This window comes from Sander vitreus, chromosome 4 (assembly GCF_031162955.1).
Source record: "Sander vitreus isolate 19-12246 chromosome 4, sanVit1, whole genome shotgun sequence".
Lineage (NCBI taxonomy): Eukaryota > Metazoa > Chordata > Actinopteri > Perciformes > Percidae > Sander > Sander vitreus.
In genome coordinates this window covers 13,370,935-13,398,917 of record NC_135858.1, presented here as the reverse complement: position 1 = coordinate 13,398,917, position 27,983 = coordinate 13,370,935, and the positions used below count along the sequence as shown (strand labels likewise).

General features: G+C 39.9%; 3 protein-coding genes across 3 annotated transcripts; all 3 read left to right on the top strand.

Moving 5' to 3' along the window:
* The first annotated feature begins 7,665 nt into the window (after nt 1-7,665).
* Nucleotides 7,666-14,343, top strand: sec61a1a (SEC61 translocon subunit alpha 1a). Its single transcript, XM_078248442.1, has 12 exons — nt 7,666-7,774; nt 8,418-8,485; nt 8,602-8,667; nt 9,776-9,854; nt 9,943-10,074; nt 10,162-10,271; nt 10,453-10,606; nt 10,714-10,874; nt 11,005-11,202; nt 11,348-11,539; nt 11,626-11,702; nt 13,223-14,343. Exons 1-12 carry the CDS (start codon nt 7,768-7,770, stop codon nt 13,407-13,409), a joined length of 1,431 nt encoding a protein of 476 aa, XP_078104568.1. The 5' UTR covers nt 7,666-7,767; the 3' UTR covers nt 13,410-14,343.
* An 892-nt stretch (nt 14,344-15,235) lies between these two features.
* Nucleotides 15,236-19,423, top strand: chchd4b (coiled-coil-helix-coiled-coil-helix domain containing 4b). Its single transcript, XM_078248441.1, has 3 exons — nt 15,236-15,597; nt 17,525-17,626; nt 17,738-19,423. The coding sequence occupies exons 1-3, from the start codon at nt 15,483-15,485 to the stop codon at nt 18,094-18,096; spliced, it is 576 nt and encodes a 191-aa protein (XP_078104567.1). The 5' UTR covers nt 15,236-15,482; the 3' UTR covers nt 18,097-19,423.
* A 1,016-nt stretch (nt 19,424-20,439) lies between these two features.
* Nucleotides 20,440-27,926, top strand: uroc1 (urocanate hydratase 1). Its single transcript, XM_078247435.1, has 19 exons — nt 20,440-20,700; nt 21,319-21,449; nt 21,980-22,073; nt 22,181-22,240; nt 22,498-22,626; nt 22,740-22,801; nt 22,891-22,957; nt 23,246-23,389; nt 23,494-23,582; nt 25,354-25,416; nt 25,541-25,720; nt 25,819-25,916; nt 26,016-26,088; nt 26,252-26,441; nt 26,546-26,644; nt 26,750-26,849; nt 27,106-27,187; nt 27,305-27,404; nt 27,496-27,926. The coding sequence occupies exons 1-19, from the start codon at nt 20,575-20,577 to the stop codon at nt 27,634-27,636; spliced, it is 2,028 nt and encodes a 675-aa protein (XP_078103561.1). The 5' UTR covers nt 20,440-20,574; the 3' UTR covers nt 27,637-27,926.
* The last annotated feature ends 57 nt before the right edge of the window (nt 27,927-27,983 follow it).

Genomic DNA, 27,983 nt, shown 5'->3' with positions numbered 1-27,983 from the left:
ATACACACAAACACACACACACACACACACACACACACACACACACACACACACACACACAGGTAAGGACACAACATGTCATAGGTTAAAAGAATATGGTGTCACAGCATATTATGCAACCCTCCATGAACTCTGGTCAACAGAGCGATCAGATAACTCAGCTCAGCCATAGGAAGAATAAAATGACAGTTGATCAATAGGAAGATTTATGATACTATAATACTGAACACACTGTGCTCTGTGCTTACAACTGTTGGCCCATTTTCATATCAGGCCAGTTGTATCACAGCTTTACCTCTACAGCGGTAGTAACCATGCTGACACGACACTGTCTTAATGTCTTATCACCTCTTTAACCTTTATGCCTGACGGCCTAACTGCTTTGTGACAAGATAGATAGATAGATAGATAGATAGATAGATAGATAGATAGATAGATAGATAGATAGATAGATAGATAGATAGTTAGATAGGCCAAATGAGAGCTGGAATTATACAGTATAACCCTTCAGTGGAGTCAGACTGTTTTGTTTCATTTCCACCAGTTGCCATTAGGGGTGGTATCAGGCCTTCAACAGCTGCTCTCAAAGTTTATTTATATCACCAAATCCACAAGAGTCTGTTGTCTCATTTCACATATTTATACAGATGGGGGATAAATGCAGTGACAGGTGGATCCAAATGATGCCATGGAAATGTCTGTTGCCCAACAATTAACCACATTACAAAGTCACTTAGATCTTTCCCTCTTGCAATCGTGAGCCTGAAAAGGTAGCAAGTATTTAAAGGTGCTGTACTTGATATTTTGGAGGAACAAAAGTGGTGTGGAATTACCTCTACACGGCTCTCACAGACTGTTCCGCTATTCGTCAGGTACCGACGCTCTGTCACGGCCCTGTAGGCATCAGATACCGACGCACAAGGCACTCACATCCACCAACATGCAGGCACGGTTGGTCGGGCCCGCTACCAAAACAAAGAACCGTGAAACTCACACTTACAACACACACAGAGGGAGTGTGATTTCATTCTCTGCTCAGGACCCCATTACTCCACTATATCTTTACATATCAAATAGTTATTTACTGTTATATTACTGTAATGTTCTGAATATCAAGTACAGCCCCTTTAATTGTATCATGCAGTACAAATGCATGGAAGCATTCATGTTTCATTCAAGCATTTATTATGTTTCTCCACTAAATTATTTAGGGTTTTCCCTTAATTTGTCACCTGTCTGTATGTTATAACTGGTAGTGAAATAGCCAGTTTGATAACATTTAAATCAGTCAACATAAGGACAGAGAGGTATTCAAAGGAAGAGAAGACTGATGTGTGTAATGCTGACACCTCACACTCTGCCTGATTTAACAGCTGCTGTCAAACTCATATAAACACACACATTACAGCACACACATTCTCCCTGCAGCAACCGCAGTCAAGTGTGTGTTTAAAATAACCCAGACGGGGCAAGACACCCAGAGAAGGCTATGAGTGTATGCTTCGTAATCTGGAGTAATCTAGATTAAACCTCATGACTACAGTCCAGTTAAGGACAGTTAACTATTGCAAGGTTATGTTGTGGTTTGTCACTCACACCACATTCTCAGTCGGATTGTTTTGGTTCTCTACTCTTTTAAACATGGCTGCATTAATCCTCTGCACATACATTTTCCACTTCATACATGCCGTGACACCAGACTCTTCCCCTGAAGTAACTGCAGTGCCCATAGATGGATTATAATGAATGAGTGTGTCTGTATGTCTGTGGAGGAGGTGTAGGCAGGATGTTTCAATGAAAAGTCCTCTGTAGCTGGATACTTTATAATTACTGTAATCAATATTACAGTAGTGAACACAAACAATGGTTTCATGTCATGTTGGCTCGTTTGTTTCTCTTGAAGGAATTTTTCAGCATGTCTTGCTTTTAAAAGACAAATCAAGTCTTCTTCCTTGTGTGTGTGTTGAATTGTTTCGAGTGATGCTTTAGAAATATTTCATCTATTCTATTCAGATGGTGTTGTACACTTCTGTTGGCTGTCTTTAAAGCTTTAGTGCGAAACTTTTTGATATTTATGAACGTACGTTACATTCAAGCTGCTGCCAAATGAGTTGCTACAAAGTTAATTAAGACTATCAGCTCCACAAAACTCTCTCTGTATTTCTCAGTATGGCAATGTTAAGACGATTGTGGTGTCCGGTGACTTTCCCACGCAGAAACTCGAGTGAAGATAATTACCTTTTCTGAAGAGTCCATCATGTTTTTTTAATCCTCCGTGTCCTCCTTGGCTACAAGCAACTGTGTGAAGAGGGCATGGGGGGCAGTGTGCGGTCACGTAAGGCTTGTTTCATGTGGACAGTTTAGTTGTCATTACTTTGAATTCCTCATTGGGGCAGCAGAAACTACGCACTATAGCTTATAGATGTATTTATTTAAGTTTTGCAGTAACTAAGATTTCACTGTCACATATTCTAAGCATGGACGTTATCTCCAACAAACAACGGGTCATTTTAGACACTTTGCAATTCATTTAGTTAAAACAAGAGACTACACTTCTTCGCTGGGGTCATTTGGCTGTCATGGCTGTTTACATTTAAGAGCATAGATTACAGAGAACATATAAACAGGTTACATAAGACAGTCACATTGAAGCTGCACTGAGCACAGCTGTAAGAATGAGATAAGCGAGATTGCAAAAGCAAAAACAGCAAACGCCTCCCCGTTCTACACCTCTGATGAAGGTGCTAGTATTTTCAAAGCAGTTTCTCCAACTAAGACAATACACGTCATTTTTTTTGTATCCCCCTCACTCTTTCCACTCTGTCTTTATGTAAATTGAGCAGGATTAAAGGTATATAGACAGCGACATCTGTTTTAGCCATGAGAGCACTGTGGCTCTAGGGATGACAATGTCTTACTTTGGTCAAGACTAAGATATTTCAACAGTTATTAGATGGATTTTCTACAGGCATTAATGATTCCCAAATCATATGTCCTTCTGATTTTGGTGATCTCTTTAATTTTCCTGTAGCACTACCAGGAGGTTCAACAACTGTTTGCATGGATTAGCATGACATTTTGTACAGAGCATGTCCCCCTCGGGATATAATAACTTCAGTGATTGACTTTTCTTCTAGCACAATCATCAGATCAAAATTTTATTTAATTAAAGTGTATTTAGTTCATAACCCAAAACCTGCTAAAATAAGGACATTTCCATCAGTCTCAGCTGTTTAGTGATAATTAGCAAATGTTAGCATGCTAATGTGCTAAACTAAGACAGGGTAAAAATTATACCTGCTAAACACAGCATACAAACATTGTCATTGTGAGCATGTTAACATGATGACGTTAGCATTTAGCTCAAAGCACCACTGTGCCTAAATACACCGTCACAAAACCGATTGAATAGTTGTGGACTCTGAGCTTAGTTGTGTTTTGGCTCTCTAATCCTAATGATTTGGATATAAATGACACAACTGGATAATGTTACAGTTCCTAGCTTTACTTTGAGAGACCTTTCCTCCATATTTGATGTAACAAACCGGACATTGTTATGTAAAGCTGAAGACCCGAGCTGTTCTTCATTAACTCACAAATGCTGTGTGAGAAAATATCTGCAGGGAGGAGTTAGGGGTCATTGATCTGTAGATGTTTATGTAACCTGGTGCATGAGGACGAGGACACAATGTTCTTCTTTCTGCTGGATCACATTAAATCCACCAGTTAAAACCACCAACCGTAACCTCTGACCTCTTGTACAGTAGATATAGCCCACTGTATGAATGTTTTGTGATAGAGTATAGCAGTCGCCAAGAATCAGAGCTTCAGAGCATAGCTGCTCAACAGTGAGCCACCAGCGAGAACAAATAATCCACCCTATAATGTAAATCAGTCATTAAAAGGATTTTTCAAGAGGAGAGAGAAACGCAGAAGTAGAGACAGAGGTTCAACAAGTTTCTCTTGACTGACCCCCTGTGTTGGAGTTTTTTTCAGAGAGGTAGCAGACAGACAACAGGAAAAGTGGGATAGGACAGCAGAGCAGGGAATGACTCACTCTGCTCAGTCTCATGGTGATCGTGTGACTCTATACTCCCACCCTTGTGCTGATGTATCCACTGTTACCCCCTCCCCTCCCAAGAACCTTATGGACTATCCAGGGAGTATTGTCTTGTCACTGTAAACATCAGATTGTTGCCTTTCCAAAGCCCCCATTTAGTGCCATTCTTGCATGTGAGGAATATTACATGCATACATACACACGCACACATCTGCAGCAGTACAGAACCCCCTCTTTTGTTGTCAATGTAGGAATTTTCTTAAGTAGATCTTGGTGTTCTATCAGCCATTGTGCTTTTTGCGCTCCGCTTTGATGTTTTTTTATATTTCTTTTTTTTTTTTGTCACAATGCTGTCCAGTGGCAGTGATGTATTGTTCATCAAGCACTTTTTTCCCTCTGAATTCAATTTAAATATCCAGGCCCACTGCACATATAAGGTCCCTAGGCTGCAGCCTAGGTCAGCCTGTGCATTAATCCACCCACGCCCCTGTCCCAGTAATCTACCAGCGTTTTAATCTGCTTTACACACACACATGGATGTGCAGGAAACAAAACAATTCAAACACACACAAAACAGTCCAAATTATAGGTGAATGTGGGCCTTTTGATCTCATTAATGGAAACAGAGAGGGACTGTGTGTGGTGAGAGACCTGGTTTAGAGTGTTAGCCTGGTGTACAGAACAAGAGAGTGAAACACTCGTCTCTTGCTTCAGAGGAGGGCAAACTCTCCGGGACAAAACAAAGAATGAGATGAATGTGAGAAAGAAGGCAGGGGAGTAAAAGAATTGAGGACTTGAACATTCCTTCACGTTACAGAAAAATGAAAGACTCTTATGTAACATGTAACATGTGACCGTATGCACACTGGCAAAGAGAAGTAACGTATTACGTAGTAATTAGTAACGTATAAGAGTGTGTAAGCTTGAGATACACACAAATGTGGCTGTCATTAATGCTGGCATAGTTTAAAGTTCAGAGATTGTGGTAAATATGTTATGTCTACTGGCTTAGAGCAATACATACTGTAACTGTGAGTAAATTTTGTAAGTGAATATTACCACTACACCTTTACTGTCAACATAAAAGCTTTACTTTTCCACAATACATGTAAGGGTGATAATATATCTTAACAAGAGAGCAAATAAGCATGACTTTTTTTCAAATGAGATTCTATAAAAATAGCATGTGCCATCTTTACCTACCAAACTATGTTTATATTGAATACTTCTTCCACCACCACTGAGCATCAGGGAGTTTCTGGAGAGGATGCAGAGACTTGTACATTGACCTCAGCACACCTGTGTCCTGCAATGTAAGAACCGAATGAAGAGCCTCTCTGCCAACAGACAAAGCCTTAAATAAGGGTCTTGTGCCCCAACACTCTTGGCACTCTGTTATCAGGGAGTGCTCTGAAAGACTGAGCTCTTTCTCTGCTACACTGTGTGTGCTGTCCTCCTCTTTCATCTATGTGAGAGATGCTTCACCCAATTTTTACAACGTCCTGTTGACTGATACTCCATCATCGTTAACTGCATTCTGGAAAGAAAGAAAAAACAAACAAACAAAAAAAGAAAGAAAGAAACAAACAAACACATCAACACACAAACAAAGAAAGAGAAAGAAAGAAAGAAAGAAAGAAAGAAAGAAAGAAAGAAAGAAAGAAAGAAAGAAAGAAAGAAAATCTTCACATTATAAATCAATTTCAAATAAAGTCTATAGGGCATTTATTGACATTGTGAAGTGTTGCTATTATTTTGTCAGTCCCTGTGTGTGTGTGTGTGTGTGTGTGTGTGTGTGTGTGTGTGTGTGTGTGTGTGTGTGTGTGTGTGTGTGTGTGTGTGTGTGTGTGACTTTTGTTGACAGTCAGGCTGGCTTGAGAAAGCTGTCTCAAACTGTCTTCACCAGCCTGCATTTCCTGAACTAGATAATAGATTATTTTCAGGCCACTGCTGCTCTCTGGTGGAGACATGTATTCATTCAGGTAGGAATAGTGGAATAGTAACATCTGCTGGTCACAGTACATTTGCTAGCTTCTTTAAGGGATGGTTAAGGTGGAAACATTTAAATAATTTGGCAGCTATTTGTTCCTTTCCCTTTATCCATATTTCTTTTAACAGTGGCGAAAGAAGTCATCAGATTTTCCGCTAAAGGAAAAGTAGGAATACTGTGTAAAAAATGATAATACAGTTCCTGGATTCAAGTTAGAGTAAATTATCAGCAAAAAGAAACTCTAAGTAAGTATCAAAAGTAAAAGTTCTCATGATAATAATAATAATAATACTAATTATATATAATAGAAAAATGTATACAAATTCATTCAAATCGATGTATAATGGTTGATGAGAAATGTATCAAACCCAAAATTAATCTTAAAGGTCCCATGGCATGAACATTTCACTTTATGAGGTTTTTTAACATTAATATGAGTTCCCTCAGCCTGCCTATGGTCCCCCAGTGGCTAGAAATGGCGATGGGTGTAAACCGAGCCCTGGGTATCCTATCTGCCTTTGAGAAAATGAAAGCTCAGATGGGTCGATCTGGAATCTTGCTCTTTATGAGGTCATAAGGGGCAAGATTACCCCCCCTTTCTCTGCTTTGCCCGCCCAGAGAATTTGGCCCACCCACGAGAAAGAGAGAGACATCATGGCTTGAAAACAAGGGAAGCATGACATTTGGTCAAGGCCACACAGAATTATAAAAAGAGGCTTAAGACCTGTCTGATTAACCAAACTTAACTGTCTGTATTGATCTGAACTATTCATATCACATTTTGTTTGGCCTTGCTGTCTCTCATTTCTACTTACACATTCACAGTCCACATATCCTCATTTTATCTATATTATTGTAATTTATTTTATGCCTTTGATGTTTATGTAGCCAACCTTATGCTTTTATTTTATTTATGTTTTTAAAGTCAGTGCTTACTTGTGTTCAATTAGTTGTTTTTTGTTTAGAACACTTGTAATTGTAATTGTTCATTATCTATATTATTCCTCTCTTCATTAGGCGAGATTCCTTCTATAAGCCCATAGGGGGTTTATAATCTCATCTGCACAACCTTTTTTTTTTTATTAATTAATGTTCCTGTGTTACTGTTGTCTTGACTTTATTATGCAAAATAAAAAAATTCAAATAGGCTATAGTCTACATATAGCGATAAAACAAATGACAAATTGTTACTTCTTTTAGTTTACAGAGTGCAAGAATATTCAAGATGAAATGTTTTGTTGTCTTTTTTGCTGGATATATTTTATGCGAGATTTTAAAGGAAACCTCTTTAACTTCTTAACTAGCCAAATTTCCTGCCGTTTAATTTCTCCATAAAGCAAAGCTTTATGATCTTCCTGAGGGCAGAGGTAGGCCTACAGCTTGTATGTAATTAAGTCCTGATGTAGCACGTTTACATTTGGATCAATCATTGAAATGTCGATTACTGAACATCAGCTGCCTGCAGCACACTCAAAAACTGCTGCAAATAGTGGGCGGTCACTGTTGAGCTCTATTCTTTTGGCGTAACTGCGTAATTGCGTAGATGGTATCTTGGTACGTTGTTCTTCGTGTCTGTAACGTTAGTGGTGACGTGTCTCTAAACTGTCTCCTCCTCCTCCTCCTCCTCTTCCTCCTCCTCCTCGTCAGTCAGTAGTGAGATTTTGTGTCTGCTTAGATTTACACAGTAAAGGAGCACGTAGGTGGACAGTTGGACATCATGGGCAGTGAGTATGACTTTGTCACATGAATTGAACGAGACTGATATCTAGAGTCTGTGTAGAAATACACTAAATACAGTTTTAACAACTTAGTAAGCTAACCTAACGCTATTAGCGCTGGCACTGATAGCAGGCTAGCTTATGTTGCTAGCTAACGTTAGCTAGCTGGCAGTTGCTTTTGTACTATTCGGATACTTTTGTAATGGTAGTTGGTTAGTGAATTTAATTAAACAGTTAATCAGTAGTTTTGTAACAGGGATTTTGATTTGTGGTGAGATCTTAGAAACCTTACAGTGGTTATTGTTGGCAGGAAACGTCTTCTTAGCTAACGTTAACGTGTTAGCCGCTCATTCAAAGACATTGACAGTCTAGTGATGACGACGCATAACACAGCCGATGTAATCTTGAGCCTGCTGTCCCTAAAACATCTGCCTAACGCTAAGAAACATATAGTAGTGACGATGTAAAGGTGAGAAAATAGCTAGGAAAACCCGTAATACAAAATGCCTGATTTTATTATTAAATCTGTTTGGTATAGGTCATTGAAGTCTGTCTTGAGTCCGCCCACCATTCACTGCCACGTCCCAGTGGCGACCAGCTTATTATTCCCAGTTTACTCACATAAATACTCATGTTTTCTTTTTTCTAGTCAAATTTTTGGAGGTGATAAAGCCATTCTGTGCAGTCCTGCCAGAGATCCAAAAACCTGAAAGAAAGGTATGTATCAAGCTCATATTATTAATACATTTGCATTTGGCAATAAAAAAAAAAAACACATTTGGCTTGCTTTAGCCATTTGTTATAAATCTTATTTTATTGTGATTGTCCAACAGATCCAGTTCAGAGAGAAGGTATTATGGACTGCCATCACTCTCTTCATCTTCCTGGTTTGTTGCCAGGTAAGTGTCACAATTAATTACTGTCATATATTAGTTGTTCACCAACTACGCTAAATGGAAGTGTGAATCCATATGATTTCATTTGTAACATTTTGGAGAGGAAAAAACAAAAACCTGTGCACTACAATCACTTGCAGTCACTTTATTAATGTCAAGTTGGTCTTCTTGAATGACCATAAAAGGCCTGAGTACAAAAATATTGTAAATTAAGTCAGAACGCCTAGTCCCAGTGTACAGTATTATTTCTTTTTTATCCAACACGCCTGTCAATAAGACTTTGTGGTGTGAAAGAACTTTGTAGTAAACATTTTGAGCTTACAAGACCATATAACCTTTTAATAAACCTAATGTTTCTGTAGAATTAGTTGAGACTAGAGATAACTGACATCCTCATTATTTATTATTCTATCAATGTTTTTTGTTGAATTATTTTGTATAAAAAATGTGAAGAAATGGGACAAATGCCAATCACAACTAATCATAGCCCTGCATCAAGATAGTGCTTGATGCTTAAAATTAAAGGGGCTTATTACGTTACATGTCATTTAGCTGACGCTTTTATCCAAAGCGACTTACAGTTGCTATATATGTCAGAGGCCACACGCCTCTGGAGCAACCAGGGGTTAAGTGTCTTGCTCAGGGACACATTGGTTGATGGATCGCAGTGGGAATCGAACCCAGGTCTCCCAAACCAAAGGCATGTGTTATATCCACTGCGCCATCAATCAATAAAAACTTCAAGTTATAAAAAAAAATGTATCTGTTGATTAATCGAAAAATCACGGCATACTCAACCACCTGCAGTGAAATTAGCACTTCTTAGTATGAGTGTGTGTGTGTGTGTGTGTGTGTGTGTGTGTGTGTATATATATATATAATGTGTGTGTCCTGACAGTTGTCATACTATCCAAATACCATGGATTTGTATACTGTGTTGCACTGAGTAGTTGTCATGTACACCAATGATTTGATTACATTTTTTGAATGGAAGGTTTAGAGTTGGACTTGTAGTTTGAGCATTATTTCAACACTTGCAAGTTCATAGAAGCATTTAAAGTCATGCATCACTAAAACAGAATCTAATTGTCTCTTGACTGTTATCCCACAGATCCCCCTCTTTGGCATCATGTCTTCAGACTCTGCAGATCCATTCTACTGGATGAGAGTAATTCTGGCCTCAAACAGAGGTATTTGTCCAGCTAATAACATTTATAAAAGAGGAAATGTGTGTCTGCTCTCCTGCTGGTATATCCTAACTTGAACATCTCCCTCCAGGTACCCTGATGGAGCTAGGTATCTCACCCATTGTCACCTCAGGCCTGATCATGCAGCTGCTTGCTGGAGCTAAGATCATTGAGGTTGGAGACACACCAAAGGACAGAGCCCTCTTCAATGGAGCTCAGAAATGTGAGTAAACTCTCACCACGTTGTAATGTGTGAATATATGGTTAGAATGTATAAGTAGATTGTCTGACACCTGTTAATGTTTTTCAGTATTTGGAATGATCATCACCATCGGACAGTCCATCGTATATGTGATGACCGGCATGTATGGAGATCCCTCTGAGATGGGTGCAGGAATCTGTCTGCTTATCATCATTCAGGTGAGAACAGGACATTTATTAAGTTAAGTTAAGAGGGGGGGAGGAATGGTCTATCCTACATAGTCAGAATTAACAGCCAGGACTCTGCAAAGAAATGTGAATTTATTACAAAGTGACACATTTTCACATGACGGCCTTGAGTGCTTTTTCATCTGACCGTATTTGTTGTGTTCTTCCACAGCTGTTTGTGGCTGGGCTGATCGTGCTGCTGCTGGATGAGTTGCTCCAAAAGGGCTATGGTCTTGGTTCAGGCATCTCGCTGTTCATTGCTACCAACATCTGTGAGACGATCGTCTGGAAGGCCTTCAGCCCCACGACTGTCAACACTGGAAGAGGTAAGAAACCACAACGTGGTCGGTGGATGTGTGATTTTGGTCAATTCATTTAGATCCTTTGCACTTTGCAGGACTTTGTCTCATACTTGTGACTTTACTGTTTCTAGGTACAGAGTTTGAGGGAGCAATCATTGCGCTTTTCCATCTGCTGGCCACTCGTACCGACAAAGTGCGTGCTTTGAGAGAGGCCTTCTACAGACAGAACCTGCCCAACCTCATGAACCTCATCGCCACAGTATTTGTCTTTGCTGTAGTGATATACTTTCAGGTGAGTTGCTGGCCTTTTCTTAACATGCAACTTTTCTCAAAGTTTAAAATAGGAATTGCTAATAGACAAGATAATGAAGTTAGGGAATGTAAACCGTTTGAACACTCACACAATTCACCTCTTCTCACAGGGATTCAGGGTTGATCTGCCCATCAAGTCCGCTCGCTACCGCGGCCAGTACAACACCTACCCCATCAAGCTCTTCTACACCTCCAACATCCCCATCATCCTGCAGTCTGCCTTGGTCTCCAACTTGTATGTTATCTCCCAGATGCTTTCCACACGCTTCAGTGGCAACTTCCTGGTTAATCTGCTCGGCACTTGGTCTGTAAGTACACATTTGAACACACCTTTCCATTCGGTTTGTTTCCGTTCCAGATGTACTTAATTAAGTCATTTTTTGTTTGTTTGTCCGTTAATTTTTTTTTTTTCTGCCCGTTTTTAAAGCTTGTATTCTTTTCTTATGTTTCTAGGACGCAACGTCAGGTGGTCCAGCCCGTGCCTACCCTGTAGGTGGACTCTGTTACTTCCTCTCTCCCCCTGAGTCATTTGGCTCTGTTCTCGAAGACCCAGTCCATGCAGTCATCTACATTGCCTTCATGCTTGGATCATGTGCGTTCTTCTCCAAGACCTGGATTGAAGTCTCAGGCTCCTCCGCCAAAGATGTAAGTTGTAACCACTTTCAGGCAGGTGGTGGTCTATGTTTCTTTCAGACTGTGTTTTTGAAGCTCTGTTCTTCATTTTCATCCAGGTGGCGAAACAGCTGAAGGAGCAGCAGATGGTGATGAGGGGACACAGAGAAACATCAATGGTCCATGAACTGAACAGGTAAAATCTAAATCCATTTTTTCTTTTTACATACCTCATCAGCCGCATAAACCACACATTGAAGAAGGTTATCAGTTAGAATAGTTATAAGCCCTCATCATGGATTTACATTATTTCATGTTTTTGTCACTGTTTTAAAGCAAATAACTCCCATCTTACAATCAAAGCAACGCACATTTCACCCTACCTTCCTTTTTTTTTTTAGATTTGAATCTTTGAGACCGGTATAATCCCTTATTCTTTGCATTAGTGTCGCCTCCCTGTTTCTTTGTTTTTCTTTTTAATACGATTTTATGTAGAGATGCACCGATTGACCGGCTGGTGACCGGAATTGGCCGATTTTCACGTGATCGGCCATGACCGGCGACCGGCCAGTCAGTCTGACATATGCCGATTTTATGCCGGTCAAATGCTGTAAATAAATAACATTGTAAAGGCTACCATACACAATGCATAGGAATTATATATAGGCTAGCAAATAATAACAATAAACCCACTATTAATTACATTATCTTAATGCAGTTTAACTACTGTAGCATGTAAATAATGCACATAAAATACAAACGTGAGCAAGGGCGTTCAACAATCGCCATTATATCGAATCAACAGCCACGTGCAACCTAGCTAGCAGGTGAAGAACACAAACAACGAAATCACCAGCTAAGTTATACGACGCACACGTTCTCTTGATACATCCATGATGCACACAAGCGATCTCCACTGGCTAGTTATCCTGCGGACAGCGACAGTCTCTTTTTCCTTTCCCTCCCTTTTTTCCCCGCCGGGTGGCGCGCATGCCCGCTCGCGGTGTGAAGCGCGTGTCCACTCTAAAAATCACTGCTTATTATGCTTTTGTACAAATGCACTCGGGCGCCGCATGATTAACATCGCGTAGCATCAGCATCACCCGTGCACACGGAACGCACATGTAGGAAACCTCGTGAATTAACCTGCAACATGTCAGCTGTTTGGAAATTCTTCAGCTTGTGTGAAGAAGATAACAAGTTTGCCATATGCAACACCTCCAAGGACAAATTAGGGCGTGGAGGGACGACACCAAAAACCTGCTGTAAAGTGGTTAGAAAAATTGAAATCGGTATCGGCAGGTCAAACTCCATGAAAAATTGTTGTCGTTGAACAGTTGTCGGCTCACTTGGATGTGCATCTATAATAATGCAACGCTTAAAGGAATAGTTCAACATTTTGGAAAAACACACTCATTAACTTTTTCCAGGCTAGCGGTTTCCCCCGTTTCCAGTCTTAATGCTAAGCTAAATTAACTAGCTGTTGTCGTATATTTAGCAGACAAACTTGAGAGTGGTGTCGATGTTCTCCTCTAACTCTTACTACTTATACTTGTATTTCTCTAAATGTCGAACTATTTCGTTAATCGCTACTCCACAATCATGATGAATGTATTTAAATATCTACCATTTTTGATACTTAGCGTTTCTGCTGAAACCAAAAGGTAAAATTCTGTGTATGAATATTCATCTCTATCTCCCTGTTTTGTGTTCTAGGTACATTCCTACTGCTGCTGCCTTTGGTGGACTGTGTATCGGTGGTTTATCAGTAATGGCTGACTTTCTCGGAGCCATTGGCTCTGGCACTGGTATCCTGCTGGCCGTCACCATCATCTATCAGTACTTTGAGATCTTTGTGAAAGAACAAAGCGAAATGGGCAGCATGGGGGCCCTGCTCTTCTAGAAAAGCCAATATCCTCCCACCTTCTACCAACTTCTATTAGGATCACCAACTTTGCATTTATTTTACATCTATGTGAAGCTCCTACGTCAGCCCTCCACTTTCAGGATGTCTTAGGAATCTTCAGGAATCTCATCTGAAATGGGACTTTGCGAGATTGGTGGGGCTACGCGCTTGCTGCTCCCACCATGTATCTTCCAAAGTAAAACAAAGACCGACATTTCAGATGTACTTCACCAGATTTTCTAACTGACTCAAGTTTATAGCTCCCTAAGATTCATTTGTGGATGAGATGAAGGTGGTTTAGCTCTTTTTTCAGACTGACAATAGAGCGCTTCAGTGTGCAGGCATACTCAACACGGATAATGGGGGTCAACTCCCTGCTGTGTGCAGAAATGCACTCGATGTTCTGCTTGGTGTTATCTTAGTTTTTGCTTTTACTTTCACCTTTATTTTATTTTCCTGTCAACCTGCCAATTATCTGAAGGTGTGGAACACAAGCTGAACTGTCAAACGCTGAGTCAAGTACTGTCATTTTCCTGATTTGTGACCCTGCGCTAAGTTATTTAAACAGGGTCTTGTAAGAAGAGGATGGGGAGCTCACATTGGGGTCCATCTGTCAAAAATATTGTTCAACTTATTTTTGTCATCTGAACCATTCAATGAATGGCATTCCCAGGGAGCGGCAGTATTAACCCTCACATGTCACATTCTTTTGTTTTGTTTTTTTAATTGTCTGCTCTAAGCATACTTGCATTGATTGCTTTTCAACACCTGAAAAAATTATGATTTTCTGTACATAGGCCATGCATTGAATTACTTTAAATTTCTCTTAAGTGTAAGATAAAGTCTTTTGAATATGTAAAGAATAAATGCATTTCAGAACAAACTTATAGAAAAACATTCTCAATAAAACCTTTTTTGTGGAAAAAGACAATCTTTTGACTCTTCTACTTGTCTGAAGTGTCCCAGGTGAATTTTGAAGCTGCTATAAAGACATTAAGTGTTTATAATGTACAGTATTTTTCGACAACTATAACCATCCGTCATCTGTTTATACATCAGCCTCCACTTATGGATGCCCACGGGAGGAGTTATAGCTGTTGATGAAAACAGTAATAAACACATATCTGCTTACAACTACATTATGGTGTAGCTACTTCTATAAGGATTATGATGCCATATGTGATCTACAGTGCATTAGAATTTTTTTGTGAGTAAATCACCAAAGAGCCACTTAACTCTTTTTGATGATGTTTAGTAAATTTATATTCACAAAATGTAAAAAAAGATATTTGGTTGTTATTATGGCAATTGTATTATTATGGCAATTTTATTTTATTAAATTCCTCTTTTTGATTAACAGCAACAGCTCTGAGGAAAACGACTCTTACTGACAAACAAACGCAACACATGGAGATGACAAATGTTTTTCAGTCCAGCATCAGTTAGCTTGTTCCACAACTACCCTTGAGCAGGTAGATCCTAAAGTAGTATTTGTTGCAGGGTTATTGTAAGTAAGTTTATTTAAAGTGTAAAATAAATGGACTCTAGCTAATAGGAGGACAAATGTCCTTGATATCACACTTCCCCTCTTTTCTAGGTTGTCATCTCTTGTCAGAAAGCAAAGGAGTTATATTGTATTTTGACTGAGACTATACATTATATTTAATCAAAAAGTTAGAGCGAAATCGTGCGTGTCAAAATGTATAATTTTCTTGAAAAACCCTTGCCTGTGTAAAATTACAAGCATGATTTTGTGCAACTGTTGGGGGCAGCAATGCGCCCCGGAGCGTCTGTGCTACCGGAAACAGAAAAGGTGAAGATGCTCAAGCCAGAGCAGGTCTGCTCAAGCGGTAGATGCTAGATCGGATCCGCTAGACGTTCCGACATCAAAGGACGTGCCTTGTTGTCCGCTTTTTCTGCCTCTGATTGGCTTCTTACCCTAACCAACCCTAAAATACCTAAACGCAGCTACGTCGACCATTCTAGCAGATCCGATTTAGGATCTACCTGCTCAAGGGTAGTTGTGGAACAAGCTAACTGATGCTGGACTGAAAAACATTTGTCATCTCCATGTGTTGCGTTTGTTTGTCAGTAAGAGTCGTTTTCCTCGGAGCTGTTGCTGTTAATCAAAAAGAGGAGTTTAATCTGTCCCAGCGTGAAGACATGAGCTCGGTCAGAGAGGAAGGTAAATGCTGTGCTAGCCCGCTAACGTTAACTTATCTGGAAAGGTTAAGCCTGAAGTTGATTTGAGTCTGAATGAAAAATTAATGTAAGTGTCGTAACGTTACCTGGTTGTTAAAGGTGTCACGTTAATAACAAGCCGCTCAGGACTTTTAAAATATGTAGCCTACCTGTTACACCATGAGTGAACACGACTGTTAGCTTTCTCACAATGACTCACCCTGTTTTTCATAGAAAGTCACCTTCGACAGAGTCCGGTCATTAAATGATTTGTCCTCGTTTTTGTCATTATTATAAGTCAAGGTTTTCCTCACGAGAATATGTTGACTGTCGTAGCGTCGGTATATATATCTCTTCCAGTGGTGAAAAGTAACTCAGTAGTACATTTCTCAAGTAGCGTACTCCACTAATGTACGATTTTGAGGTAGTGTATTTGCTGCTTTATACTTGGAATACATTAGATTTCAGAGGGAAATATTGTACTTTTTACTTCTTTGCATTCATTTGACAGCTATAGTTACCACTTTGTAGATAAATATGTCGCATAACAACATAAGCTTACAAAATACAGTGAATTGTAAGATATTAAACCAGTGCTTCTAATTCTTTTTGGCTAATGACCCCTCATAAAAGAGCAGTGTTTACTTGGCCTCCCTTAAGTTTCAGGGGACCCGACCCCCAAGTTGGAAACTCAACTCTACTAAAATACATACCTTTGTACAAAGTCCACCTTATTCAGATAATACAGTAAAATGCTACCTGAGCATTGAAGCATCTAATAATGTCATAATATGTACTAATGTAACACTTACAGGGAACATTTTTCTGAAGAATTAGTACATTTTTTTTACATTTGATACTTTAAGTACATTTTGATGATAATACGTTTTAATAGAGTATTCACATTGTTGTATTTATACTTATAGCAAAGTTAAGGATCTGAATGCTTCAGCCACCATTTAACTTGTCATATTCACAAGACAAGATAACAATATATTGGCTGATAGTTGTTTTTTTAACAAAAATTGTTGTCGATTCAAAGGAATTTGGTTTAATAATGAATATTGACCATGATATATACAGAGGCATTTTACAGTTGAAAAAGTAAGATGCCTCTGAAGGACAAACTATGTCGTCATTGTTTCTAAATTACCTTAAACCTCAGTGTTTTTGGTAGGGCTTGGTACCGAATTCAAGTATTGAGTATTCAAAAATGCCTAGTCTTTCAATTCCCAATTTTAATACCTAAGGAGTAAATCTCATCAGCGTCAGTGAGCCAATAAGCAGTAGTGCTGCACGATATGAGGAAATATTTGACTGATATTGCGATTGCAATATGATTAAAGATATTGGAGGGAGTGATCATTTAAGTATTATTATTCTCATTTTCATTGAAAAATATTAAAATAAAATGATTATAGTGTAATCTTTGCGAGGATCTGTACCAAACAAAGATGTTTTTTCTTCAGTATGTAAGATACGATTGATTGAAGCGTGAAGGCTACTGTAGCTGTAATACTAAATTTGTGCCATAATGTGAAATGTAATTTCTTTTAGTTTCATGAAACTGTTATCGAAAAAAAGTATTGTTTAGGGACCGGTATCAAAGTCGCGGTATTGGTATCAGTACCGGTATTGAACATTTTTGAACGATACCCAGCCCTAGTTTTTGCTCACTTATCAGCCAACAAACATGTCCCAATCTAATATGGACCAAAAATATCAGCTTGGGTGATTTACCGGTCAGGCTCTAGTGAGGAGCGTGCACTACACTGTTGAAATTGTGATTGCAACTGTTTAACCTGTTAGAAGAACATAAAATGAAGTAGAGGCTGTAGATGTCATTAAGCTAACCTTTGGCTTGGATTAGGTGCCACAATACTTATCATTGACGATTTGTTTGCATTGTCCTTCCACATTTTACACAATAGGTAAAGACCGAATCATCTTTGTCACCAAAGAGGATCATGCAACACCCAGCAGTGCTGAGCTCGTAGAGGAAGATCCTAATAATGACCCATATGAGGAGCGAGGTGAGGAGCAGTAAAACTACTTCAGGCTTGTAGCTCCGGTTAGGTTTTATAAAAAAAAAAAAGGCAAAATGATTACCCGCAAATTAACTTAAACCTCCTCTCTCATCCTAGGCCTGATTCTTCCCAGTGGGGAGATCAACTGGAACTGCCCCTGCCTGGGTGGGATGGCCAGTGGACCCTGTGGGACTGAATTTAAGGATGCCTTCTCCTGTTTCCACTATAGTAAGGAGGAGGTGAAGGGTTCTGAATGCCTGGAGCAGTTTAGGGCAATGCAGGAGTGTATGCAGCGCTACCCAGAGCTCTATCCACAAGAAGACGAGAAGGTGCAACAAGAACAATCATCTGAAACAGACCAGACCTCACAAGACTCTGCATCTGCAGAAACGTCAGGTGCAAACTCAACATCTGCCACTAAGCAAGACTCTACTGATTCTACACAACCCTACACAGAGGGCTCAGTGGAAAGCTAATGATGAGCCTTCGTGGCAACGTGAGCCACACGTAACCACGATTCTAGGATCAGACCTTTAGGGGGGCTCAGCCCCTAATGAGAATGTGAAACGGATATAGTGCATGCAAAAGTGTTAACTAAAGTGTTGCTAAATCAGTCATTTCATTAACCGATAGTCTCTGAGCTACTGAACAACAACATCAGCTAACGTTTTTTGACACTATGACGGAACTTAACCTGACACTTTATAAGTCTCAGTAATAACGACCAATTTGACACAATGCTCTAACATTCAGCAGTTTTAGTTGCTTACGTTTCAATTTGGGTTCTAATCTGAGCCATGAAATAACCAACTTCTTCTCTGGGGACTACCAACGTTAAACTTCACAATCGTCTCCTGCTCTCCCTCTGACAGATTAGATATAGTCTCAGCCAAAAGAGGGAGTCTGGCACAACCACCTTTGATTGGCTAACACTAGGTTTCTCTTAACCCTTTCCTTGACTGGGTTACAGGTGCATAGCATCGGCGACAGACACACAGGATATTAAACCTGTTTCAATAAATATCAGAAATGCTTGTTTTTCTCTCAGTGGCTGGAGGGGCTGTAGCTATATGTGTATGTTTAACAGCAGCTATCAGCTGATTGGCCAGTAGGGGAACCAGAGAAAAAGTAAACAAACCGAAACTTACAAGTAATTTTTCAGACAGTGTGTTGTTAGCGTTGAAGAGTCCACACCAGCATCTAAACTGACCAAAGTGATATTTCTTGGTAAGTTTATAAGCTATAGGGCTTGACATTAACCTTTTGAGGTATTTGTCCTTAGGACAAGTCAATTTACCTTTCACTTCTTCGGGTAGAAATTAACAATTTAATTTTTACCAGCTGCAATGCTTTCTTCAACAACAGAAACAATGTATAGACTAAAACAGAAGTAATACCTTTCAATCATCACTTATGACCCACTAGAAGTGTGTGGTGGTGTCTGTATCTGCAGAGACCCTGCCTTCTGCCTGCATTTTGTCTTTTATTTTTATATTTGACAGTTGGGACGTTTTGGGGTGTCAACAAAGAGCCTTTGGGCCCCACGTGGGTGTGTGTCATTTTGTGTGATAAAATGTTTATATTCATATTAACCGTTGACTCAAAGTTTATATTGATGATTTTATGGATAAAGTTGCTAAATTCACAGAGGTGTGAAAAATCTACTGAAGACTAGTCTTGAGTAGTGTGTTTCCACAGCTGCCATCTGTCCTTCTGGACTGCATTTCTTCTGCTAATTTATAACCAGACTTCACCTCAACTGAACTTTATTAAACCATTTGTGTCCAACACAGGACTGACTAAAGTGACATTGTTGAAAGTTTTATAATAAATTGTCCCTTATAGTAATGGTTATTGTGAGATTTAATTGTTGTTTACCCCTTATATCTACTGAGCCTGACATTGCAATAATGACCTTATACTGTAATCACCACGTAGCAAGTCTGGAGAAAATGTGGAAAGTCATGAAAGCAGGGGTTAACTCTTCATTTGAATTGTACCTGTTTTGAATTAATGAATGCAAAATATACAGATTCTATGAAGAGTGCGGTAACATCTCCAATTGTCTGCTCTCTGCCAGTGACTTGAATGAGCAAAGATCAGGTAATTATAATGAACCACTTTGTTATATTGTTTGTGCTTTCCATTTTCATTAGCAGCAAAATATTGACCCTGTAAGCTTGCTGAAAAGTAAATTCTGTAATGTTTTTTTTTTTTCTAAATTAAAAAATGAATATAACAAGGAAAGGATTTATTTCAACCCATAACAAAAACAATCCCTATCATTGGATCTGTTGAGGCTGACACAGATGTGGGGGGTTCCTGTTATATAAAATTACTGCTAATAATAATCATTTTAAAATGAGTAATGTCAGTAACACTATATATAATTCAAACTTTAGATTGAATAGGATAGCTATACTTTCTGGCAGGATAATTTTCTGGAACTCATTCCACATTCTCTTTATAATTACATAACTAGTCTGAACATTGAGCTGTCAATGTGCATTTTTAAATGAGACTTGATTAGAGAAAGATGGATGGATCTGCAGGGAATAATATGATTCTGCATGATAGTTTTTGACCTGTCCAAAGGTTTTGGCACGCACTTAACCCGAGTTACATGTCTAAGCATCAGGGGTCAGAGGTCAGTGGCAGTGTTTGTCCACTGAAGCATGTGACACTTCAAACTCCCTCACGGATCAATAATTACCAAACATCCTTTTTCTATCCGCGGCGTACCATTGGTTGATGGTGAAGGGCAAAGACAAGCAAAAAGCCAATGAGACAGTAAGGCAGAGAGTGATCGCCCTCAAATCTTCACAGGTACCGTCTTTCTCTCCGTAGAGGACGGTTTGCAGTGAGGGGGAGAGCTGCCTTCGATCTCCAGCGTGATCCAGAATCTGTCTCCAAGTGTCTGCTCAAGTGTGTGACAGGAAATCCTCACAAACAGCATGTCATCTTTAAAAGACATATGCAGTGCATTACCCCTGGACCCTTTACCCTCTAACCGGGGAAGAGACCCCAATTTGCCACATGCACCTATCCGGACCCCCAACCTTACAGCAGAGGAAGAGCGGGTGAGTCAGTATACAAACCATTTTGGTGCATTTAACGTTGTTCACCTTTGTCACTCAATAAATTATAAATCAATAATCAGAAGACATGTAGACCTCTTAAATACCGGTGTAACTATTGTTTTTTGATAATGGCATTCCATTTTGTGCACACTTTACATGCACACCTAAATGAAACAGAGCAATCGTTAATGTAATTCGGTACTCCTGTGCTTTTCAACTATAACAAGTCAAAATACTTTATGTGAATTGTCTACATTTCTACAACATTTCTATAATGAAGATATCATATGTCTAATGGTGTCGAAAGCACTGTACACGGACCAGCTTGGCTGCGGTCAAAACTTAGACAATTGCTTTACTGTGACAGATGTGGAAGCACAGTTGACTTTTATGCCATGCTGTGTACTCTGCCCTAAAAAATTGATTATTCTCTTAGGTCCTCAACTGATTGCCAAACTCAGAGCAAAGGCTTCAGTCAATGATTAAAAGAGACACAGGGAGTGCTCTGCCTTTTAGCCTTAAAGTGTAAAAGATCTACTCATCTGTCTGTATTGAAACATTGATTTGCAGTGTACAGTGTGTGTTCACTAACCTACTGTAAATGCCTCTTCCCTCTAGTTGGCGCTGAAAAATGCATTGCGTTATTTCCCTCCCTCCCACCACGCAACACTTGCACCCGAATTTGCTCAAGAGCTGCGGCAGTACGGGCACATCTACATGTACCGCTTCTGCCCCACATTACGCATGAGGTGAGGCAACATGACAATGAGCCAATATCTATCTTGAAATATGAGAGTGAAATAAATCTATGTATTGGCTGGTAAAAGTTTAAACATTTATATTTATATATATATATATATAACTGAAAATGAAAACAATAGATAGAACAAAACTAGAGCACAGATACTGATGTGTCTGTCTTAATGCAATATCGGCCAACATTATGACTGCAGTATCTGGTCTGGTATGACCAGTAGCTTATGGTGGCTAATGTTAGCTGACTTTAGATAGGCATTGGTGTATAACCTGCACACTGCCGGACTCAGCTTGACTCTTGCTGACTTCATGATTTTAAATATACATTTTAATGGTTGTACCACAACAAGTAAAACTACAGGTAAACACCCCTTACCTCGCCAGACATAAATAGAAATCATTATGTCATCCTGTAACTAAAACCTCTGGCCACAGTGGCTTCTGTTCAGCAAAAGTTACATAGTCTCGCTTTAAGATGGTATTGTCATTGTATAGTGATGTGAGTTTCCCTCTGTCTCTTCAGAGCTTACCCCATAGATCAGTACCCATGCTGCACACGTCAAGCTGCCTCCATAATGCTAATGATCATGAACAACCTGGACCCAGCAGTTGCTCAGGTGAGCCTCTAATACAGCTTGTATGTATTAACTTAGTAACTAAGCGTGTGAAGACTTATGTTTAATTCATTGTCTTGATGGCGGCTTCATTTTTCTTTATCCTTCAGTTCCCCCAGGAGCTCGTCACCTACGGAGGGAATGGACAGGTGTTTAGTAACTGGTCCCAGGTAAGCCCTGAGTTAGCTTGTGTTCATTCAGTGGATTTGGTAATGATATAGTTTAAATAGATAATTTTTTTTTTTTTTTTTTTAAAGATAATTTTTTGGGGCTTTTCCCTTTATTTGAAAGTGGATAGATATGAAAGTGGGAGAGAGATGGGGAATGACCATGGCAAAGGGCAGCAGGTTGGACTGGAACCCTGCACCGCTGCAGAACTCAGCACAGCTCAGATACATATTAATGACTTGTGTGTGTCTGGGTGCAGTTTCGCCTGGTGATGCATTACCTAAGTGAGATGACAGAGGAACAAACTCTGGTCATGTACAGCGGTCATCCCATGGGCCTGTTCCCCAGCCTGCCTTCATCACCTCGCGCCATCATCACCAACGGCATGGTAACTGCCCAACACTGATTTAATCAGCTCACATGCATCCCTTTGTACTGACTCACTCACTCACTCACTCACTTCTTTTTTTATTTTATTCTTTTTATTTTTGCATCACTCAGGTTATTCCAAATTACTCCTCCAGAAATCAGTATGAAAAGATGTTTGCCCTTGGTGTGTCATTGTAAGTTTTTGATGTGCTATTCAGGTAGAAAATGATGCTATGTTAAGCCTGTAGATATTTTGATGTAACCTGTGTTCTTGTGTTTTCAGGTACGGTCAAATGACAGCAGGCAGCTACTGCTACATTGGACCTCAAGGGATTGTTCATGGCACTTTGGTTTGTGATTTTTTTATTTGTGTTGCACACAGCATTTTCCTCATGAATATGGATAACTTTTAATCAGTGGTTCCAAACCTAACCAAATGCAAAATTAAACTTATTTGTAAGACTTTTCTCTAGTCTTTGCTTTTTGATTATTTTATTATGAAATACTGCATAGTTTTACCTCTTTAGACCTCTAAAATAATTGAAACGATCTGAGGAGGGAAAATCATGGTCACATGTCAAAAAGGTTGGGAACCACTGCTTGAAATCAAAACATTTAGTTCCTGTTTTTCTGTGTAGCTGACTGTGCTGAATGCCGGCCGGAGGTACCTGGGCTCTGATGACTTGAGGGGGCGCGTCTTTGTGACATCTGGCCTGGGGGGCATGAGTGGCGCTCAGGCTAAAGCTGCCGTCATTGCCGGTTGTATTGGCGTGATAGCAGAGGTCAGCTGGTGTCCAGTCATTTCCTGTTAATACTTACTGCTGACTGAGTGAGAAAGAAGGAAGTCCTGGATGTCAGTGTGACTGTGAATTTGATTTCTATGTAGGTGGATGAAACTCCTCTTAGAAAGAGACATGAGCAGGGCTGGCTGATGGAGGTCACCAGCAGCATGGAGCACTGCATTAAACGCATCAGGTAACAAAGAGGAAAAGTAATGATGAGTGTAGCAATTATTTTTATAAAAAAAAAAAATACATGCATACTTACTATTATTATGGTCATGAGGGTTTTAATATGACAAACCTTAAGGTTGTGTGTGTGTTTCTCTGTACGTCATATTGTCAGCTCTATCCAGTAAAAGTCCAGACTTGCAATATTTGTAAAAAATAATTGGCTGCCCTGTTAGCTACCTGGCAGTGAGGGAGGATGTATTCACATCCTTTACTAAAGTAAGTAGTAATACCACAGTGTAAAAATACTCAGTGACAAGTAGCCTATGTAGTAGTGAAAGAAGTAGTTGTGAAAAGTACGTATTGTTAGCAAAATGTACAAAAAGTATAAAAATAAAAAGTACTCAATGTAGAAAAATGCCCCCTGTGAGTGTTTACTGTCTTATATTAGATTATTAGATCATTAAAATAAATATTTAGGGAAGTTAATGAGAAAGCTCAATATCACCTGTATCTGTACCGTAAATATAAGCTACATTCAGCGGCTGCTTAGCTTAGCTTAGCATACAAACTGGAACCGGGGGGAAACAGCTGGCCTGGTTCTGTCCAAAGGTAACTAAATCTTCCTATCAGCACCTCCTAAAGCTTATTAAAGCTTAAGGGCGTAACATTTTGATATTAATGAACACTCGTTACATTCAAGCCATTGCCAAATGAGTTGCTACAAAGATAATTAAGACGATTAGCTCCACACAACTCTCTCTGTATTTCTCAGTATGGCTATTTTAAGAACATGGTGGCGTCCGGTGACTTTCGTGCACAGAAACTCGAGTGAAGATAATTACCTCTTCTGAAGAGTCCATGTTTTTTTAATCCTCCGTGTCCTCCTTGGCTACTAGCAACTGCATGGAGGAGGGTGGGGGGGGGGCGATGCCCGGTCACGCAAGGCTTGTATCATGTGGACGCGCCGACAGTTTTGTTGTCATTACTTAGAATTCCTTATGGGGGCGGCAGAAAGTACGCACTATAGCTTTAATTAACATGTTATATCACATTTGTTTACTCCGTAAAAAAAATGAAGTGTAAAAATAAAGCATCATAGTTTTATGGGAGGTTATGTGACGAATAATTTCTTGGCCAGGCCATCAACTATCCGAACTCCAGGTGGATTTTCTTGTCCTCCGACAGAGCCAACCTATTTGTTTTCCCCTATTTCCCATCTTTATCCTAAGCTAAGCTAACCAGCTGCTGATGGCAGCTTCATATTTACAGTACAGACATGAAAGATGTATCAATCTTCTAGTCTAACTCTCAGAAAGACGGTAAGTAAGTGTATTTCCCAAAATGTTGAACTAGTCCTTTATTGTTTATTATTGCATTGTGGTGCTAATTTGAACTACTTTATATACTGTTAAGTAGTTTAATCTATTCAACTGTATCATGTTTTATGAGGTCATCATATGTTTTGTATGTAAAATCTTTATTTCAAAGGAACTAGTAACTACGGCTGTTAAATAAATGTGGAGTAAAAAGTACAATATTTCCCTTTTGAAATGTAGAGGAGTAGAAGTATAAAGTGAAGTACTCAGGTATAGTACAAGTACCTAATTTTTTTACTAAGTACAGTACTTGAATAAATGTACTACATATTCCACCACTGCTACCTGGGCAATCTATTTTTATATGTTCAGCATGTTAGCACTGCTGTGCACCACAGACAAGACAGTGAGATGTATCCCATAACAGAACCTGTCTGCTGGAAGACACAGTAATTCTTACTATTTTGTGTTTTTCAGAGAGGCCAAGAGCTACAAGACTCCCCTCAGTATGGGTTACCATGGCAACATTGTAGACTTGTGGTGAGTTAGAGGAGCAAGCTTTCTGCTGCCCAGACACGATCCAGGTATGCACCTACAGTTGAAGAGCCACCTTTTGTTACATACTCTTGACATCTTTGTCCTACTTTTCTAACTTTCTAACCAGGGAGAGGCTGCTGTTGGAGTATCAGAGGACAGGGGAGCTCCTGGTGGATTTGGGTTCAGACCAGACCTCCCTTCACAATCCATATAACGGAGGCTACTACCCAGTCCAGCTCAGCTTCCGCCAGGCGAATCAGCTCATGTCGACTGATCCTAAAGGTTTCCAAACCACGGTCCAAGAAAGGTAATATTAATCACACAGATGGACTTTTCTGTTGTGTACTGTCTGCAATATATGGGTCTATTTAGCTGAAATAACATGTGTTTTACATGTGATCACAGCCTTCGAAGACACGTTGAGGCAATCAACAAGCTGTCTGATGCTGGTATGTTCTTCTGGGACTATGGCAATGCATTTCTCCTGGAGGCCCAGAGAGCTGGTCAGTAATTTAACACTCACACTAACACACACAGAATATTTATTCATTATCATTCAGTCCATGTCAGACCAATAAAGAGGCCGTTTCTTGTTTTTATAGGAGCAAAGGTAGAAAAGGTTGGCGGTGGAGCAACAGAATTTCGTTACCCTTCTTATGTTCAGCACATTATGGGGTGAGACATTTTCTTATTAATGTAATCTAGCATTGGTCCTGTAATGGAACTGTAGAAAATGTATAAGTCTAAAAAATAAAAAAACAGACCAGTAAACTGTGATCAGATATTTTCTTCTTGTGATTAATAGTTTGTGATCTCTATTCTTTTGCCTTTGCCGCAGGGACATTTTCTCTTTGGGTTTTGGCCCATTTCGCTGGGTGTGCACATCTGGCGACCCCAAAGATCTTGCTGTAACGGACGATATCGCAGCTACTGTCCTGGAGGAAATTAGTGCCAACGTGAGTGATCGCATCAGACAGCAGTACAATGATAACATCCGCTGGATCAGAGAGGCTGGAAAACACAAGATGGTGAGTAACTTTCTGGGCAACCAACGCCATTATTCGAAGACCAGTTTGATGGAAAAAACACAGCTACAATAAGATGATTTCCTCTATGTATCCGCCTTGTTAAGGTTGTGGGCTCCCAAGCCAGAATCCTCTACTCTGACCAGAAAGGAAGAGTCTGCATTGCTTTGGCTATCAACCAGGCCATCGCTGACGGAAGAGTTTCAGTAAGAGGATAAATTGTTGATAGATTATTTCATGTTTACTGCGGTCTGCATGATCTCAAGGTTTCACTTAGTGACACAGTGGCTTATGTTATACCTGTTTTTTAGGCTCCTGTGGTTATTAGCAGAGACCATCATGACGTCAGTGGCACAGACAGCCCGTTCAGAGAAACCTCTAATGTGTATGATGGATCTGCCTTCTGTGCAGGTATGTGGTATGTTCACTACAGCTGTGTAGGAAACCAGTGGCTCAGATGGTACACGGGACGAAAAACACTAACATTCATCATGTGTCGTCAGTTTTATGCTTTGTTCTGTGGACAATGATGCAATGAAACTTGAATTGTAAGTGGAGACACTGCAGACTTTGTGACATATCATTAAACATAAGAGAGCAGCCCTACAGTCCACACAAAATCTGTTCCTACTTACACTAACATAAAAACAATGTCTCCCTCTGACAGACATGGCGGTCCAGAACTTTGTCGGTGATGCATTCAGGGGTGCCACATGGGTAGCCCTGCACAACGGTGGTGGTGTTGGCTGGTAAGGCTGGCTGGTCATCCAGTAAACAGTAATCTGTGTGAAAGGTTTTGATTCATCAATACTTACCTGTCATCGAGTCAGTGTGTTTATTTCTTTATCTCTTGTCTCGCCTAAAAGGGGCGAGGTAATGAATGGAGGGTTTGGTTTGCTATTGGACGGCTCAGAGGTGGCAGCAAAACGTGCCAGACTGATGCTCAACTGGGACGTCTCCAATGGGGTGAGGGTGCAGAGAGGAGAGCAGCATGATAGATTCCAGCCTCACTTATTGTTTATGATGTGCTCTAATGGTTCTAATCTGTGTGCTGCAGGTGGCTCGTCGCTGCTGGTCTGGAAACTCAAACGCCTATGAGACCATCCAGCACACCATGGAGGAGAACAGGCAGTTACGTGTCACCATGCCCTTTCCTGTACAGGATGAGCGCGTGCTGGACCGTGCCCTGCAGGCCTAGCCAGCATTTTAACACAGCGAGCTACATACAGCCACACAGCAAAGGAAACCTGAGTAGTGGTCACTCAGACCTTTTCCAGCTGTTGAAATTATACACTGTAGACGGTCAGTAATGAATCAGTGGCAATATTGTTACATAAATTGTTTGCCATGAATACACAGAACGCAATGTAGGCTACAATATTGTGCTAGGCTGTTTTAATAATTTAATCTGCAAGAATATGTTCTTTATTTTTTTCTGCTGAAAAGTAAACTACAAATATGTATCCATAATAAAGCCTATATGAGTCATTGGTTGTCAGTAATAATGTCAATGAAAAGAAATCAGCCAGGATGTCAAAGCCAAGT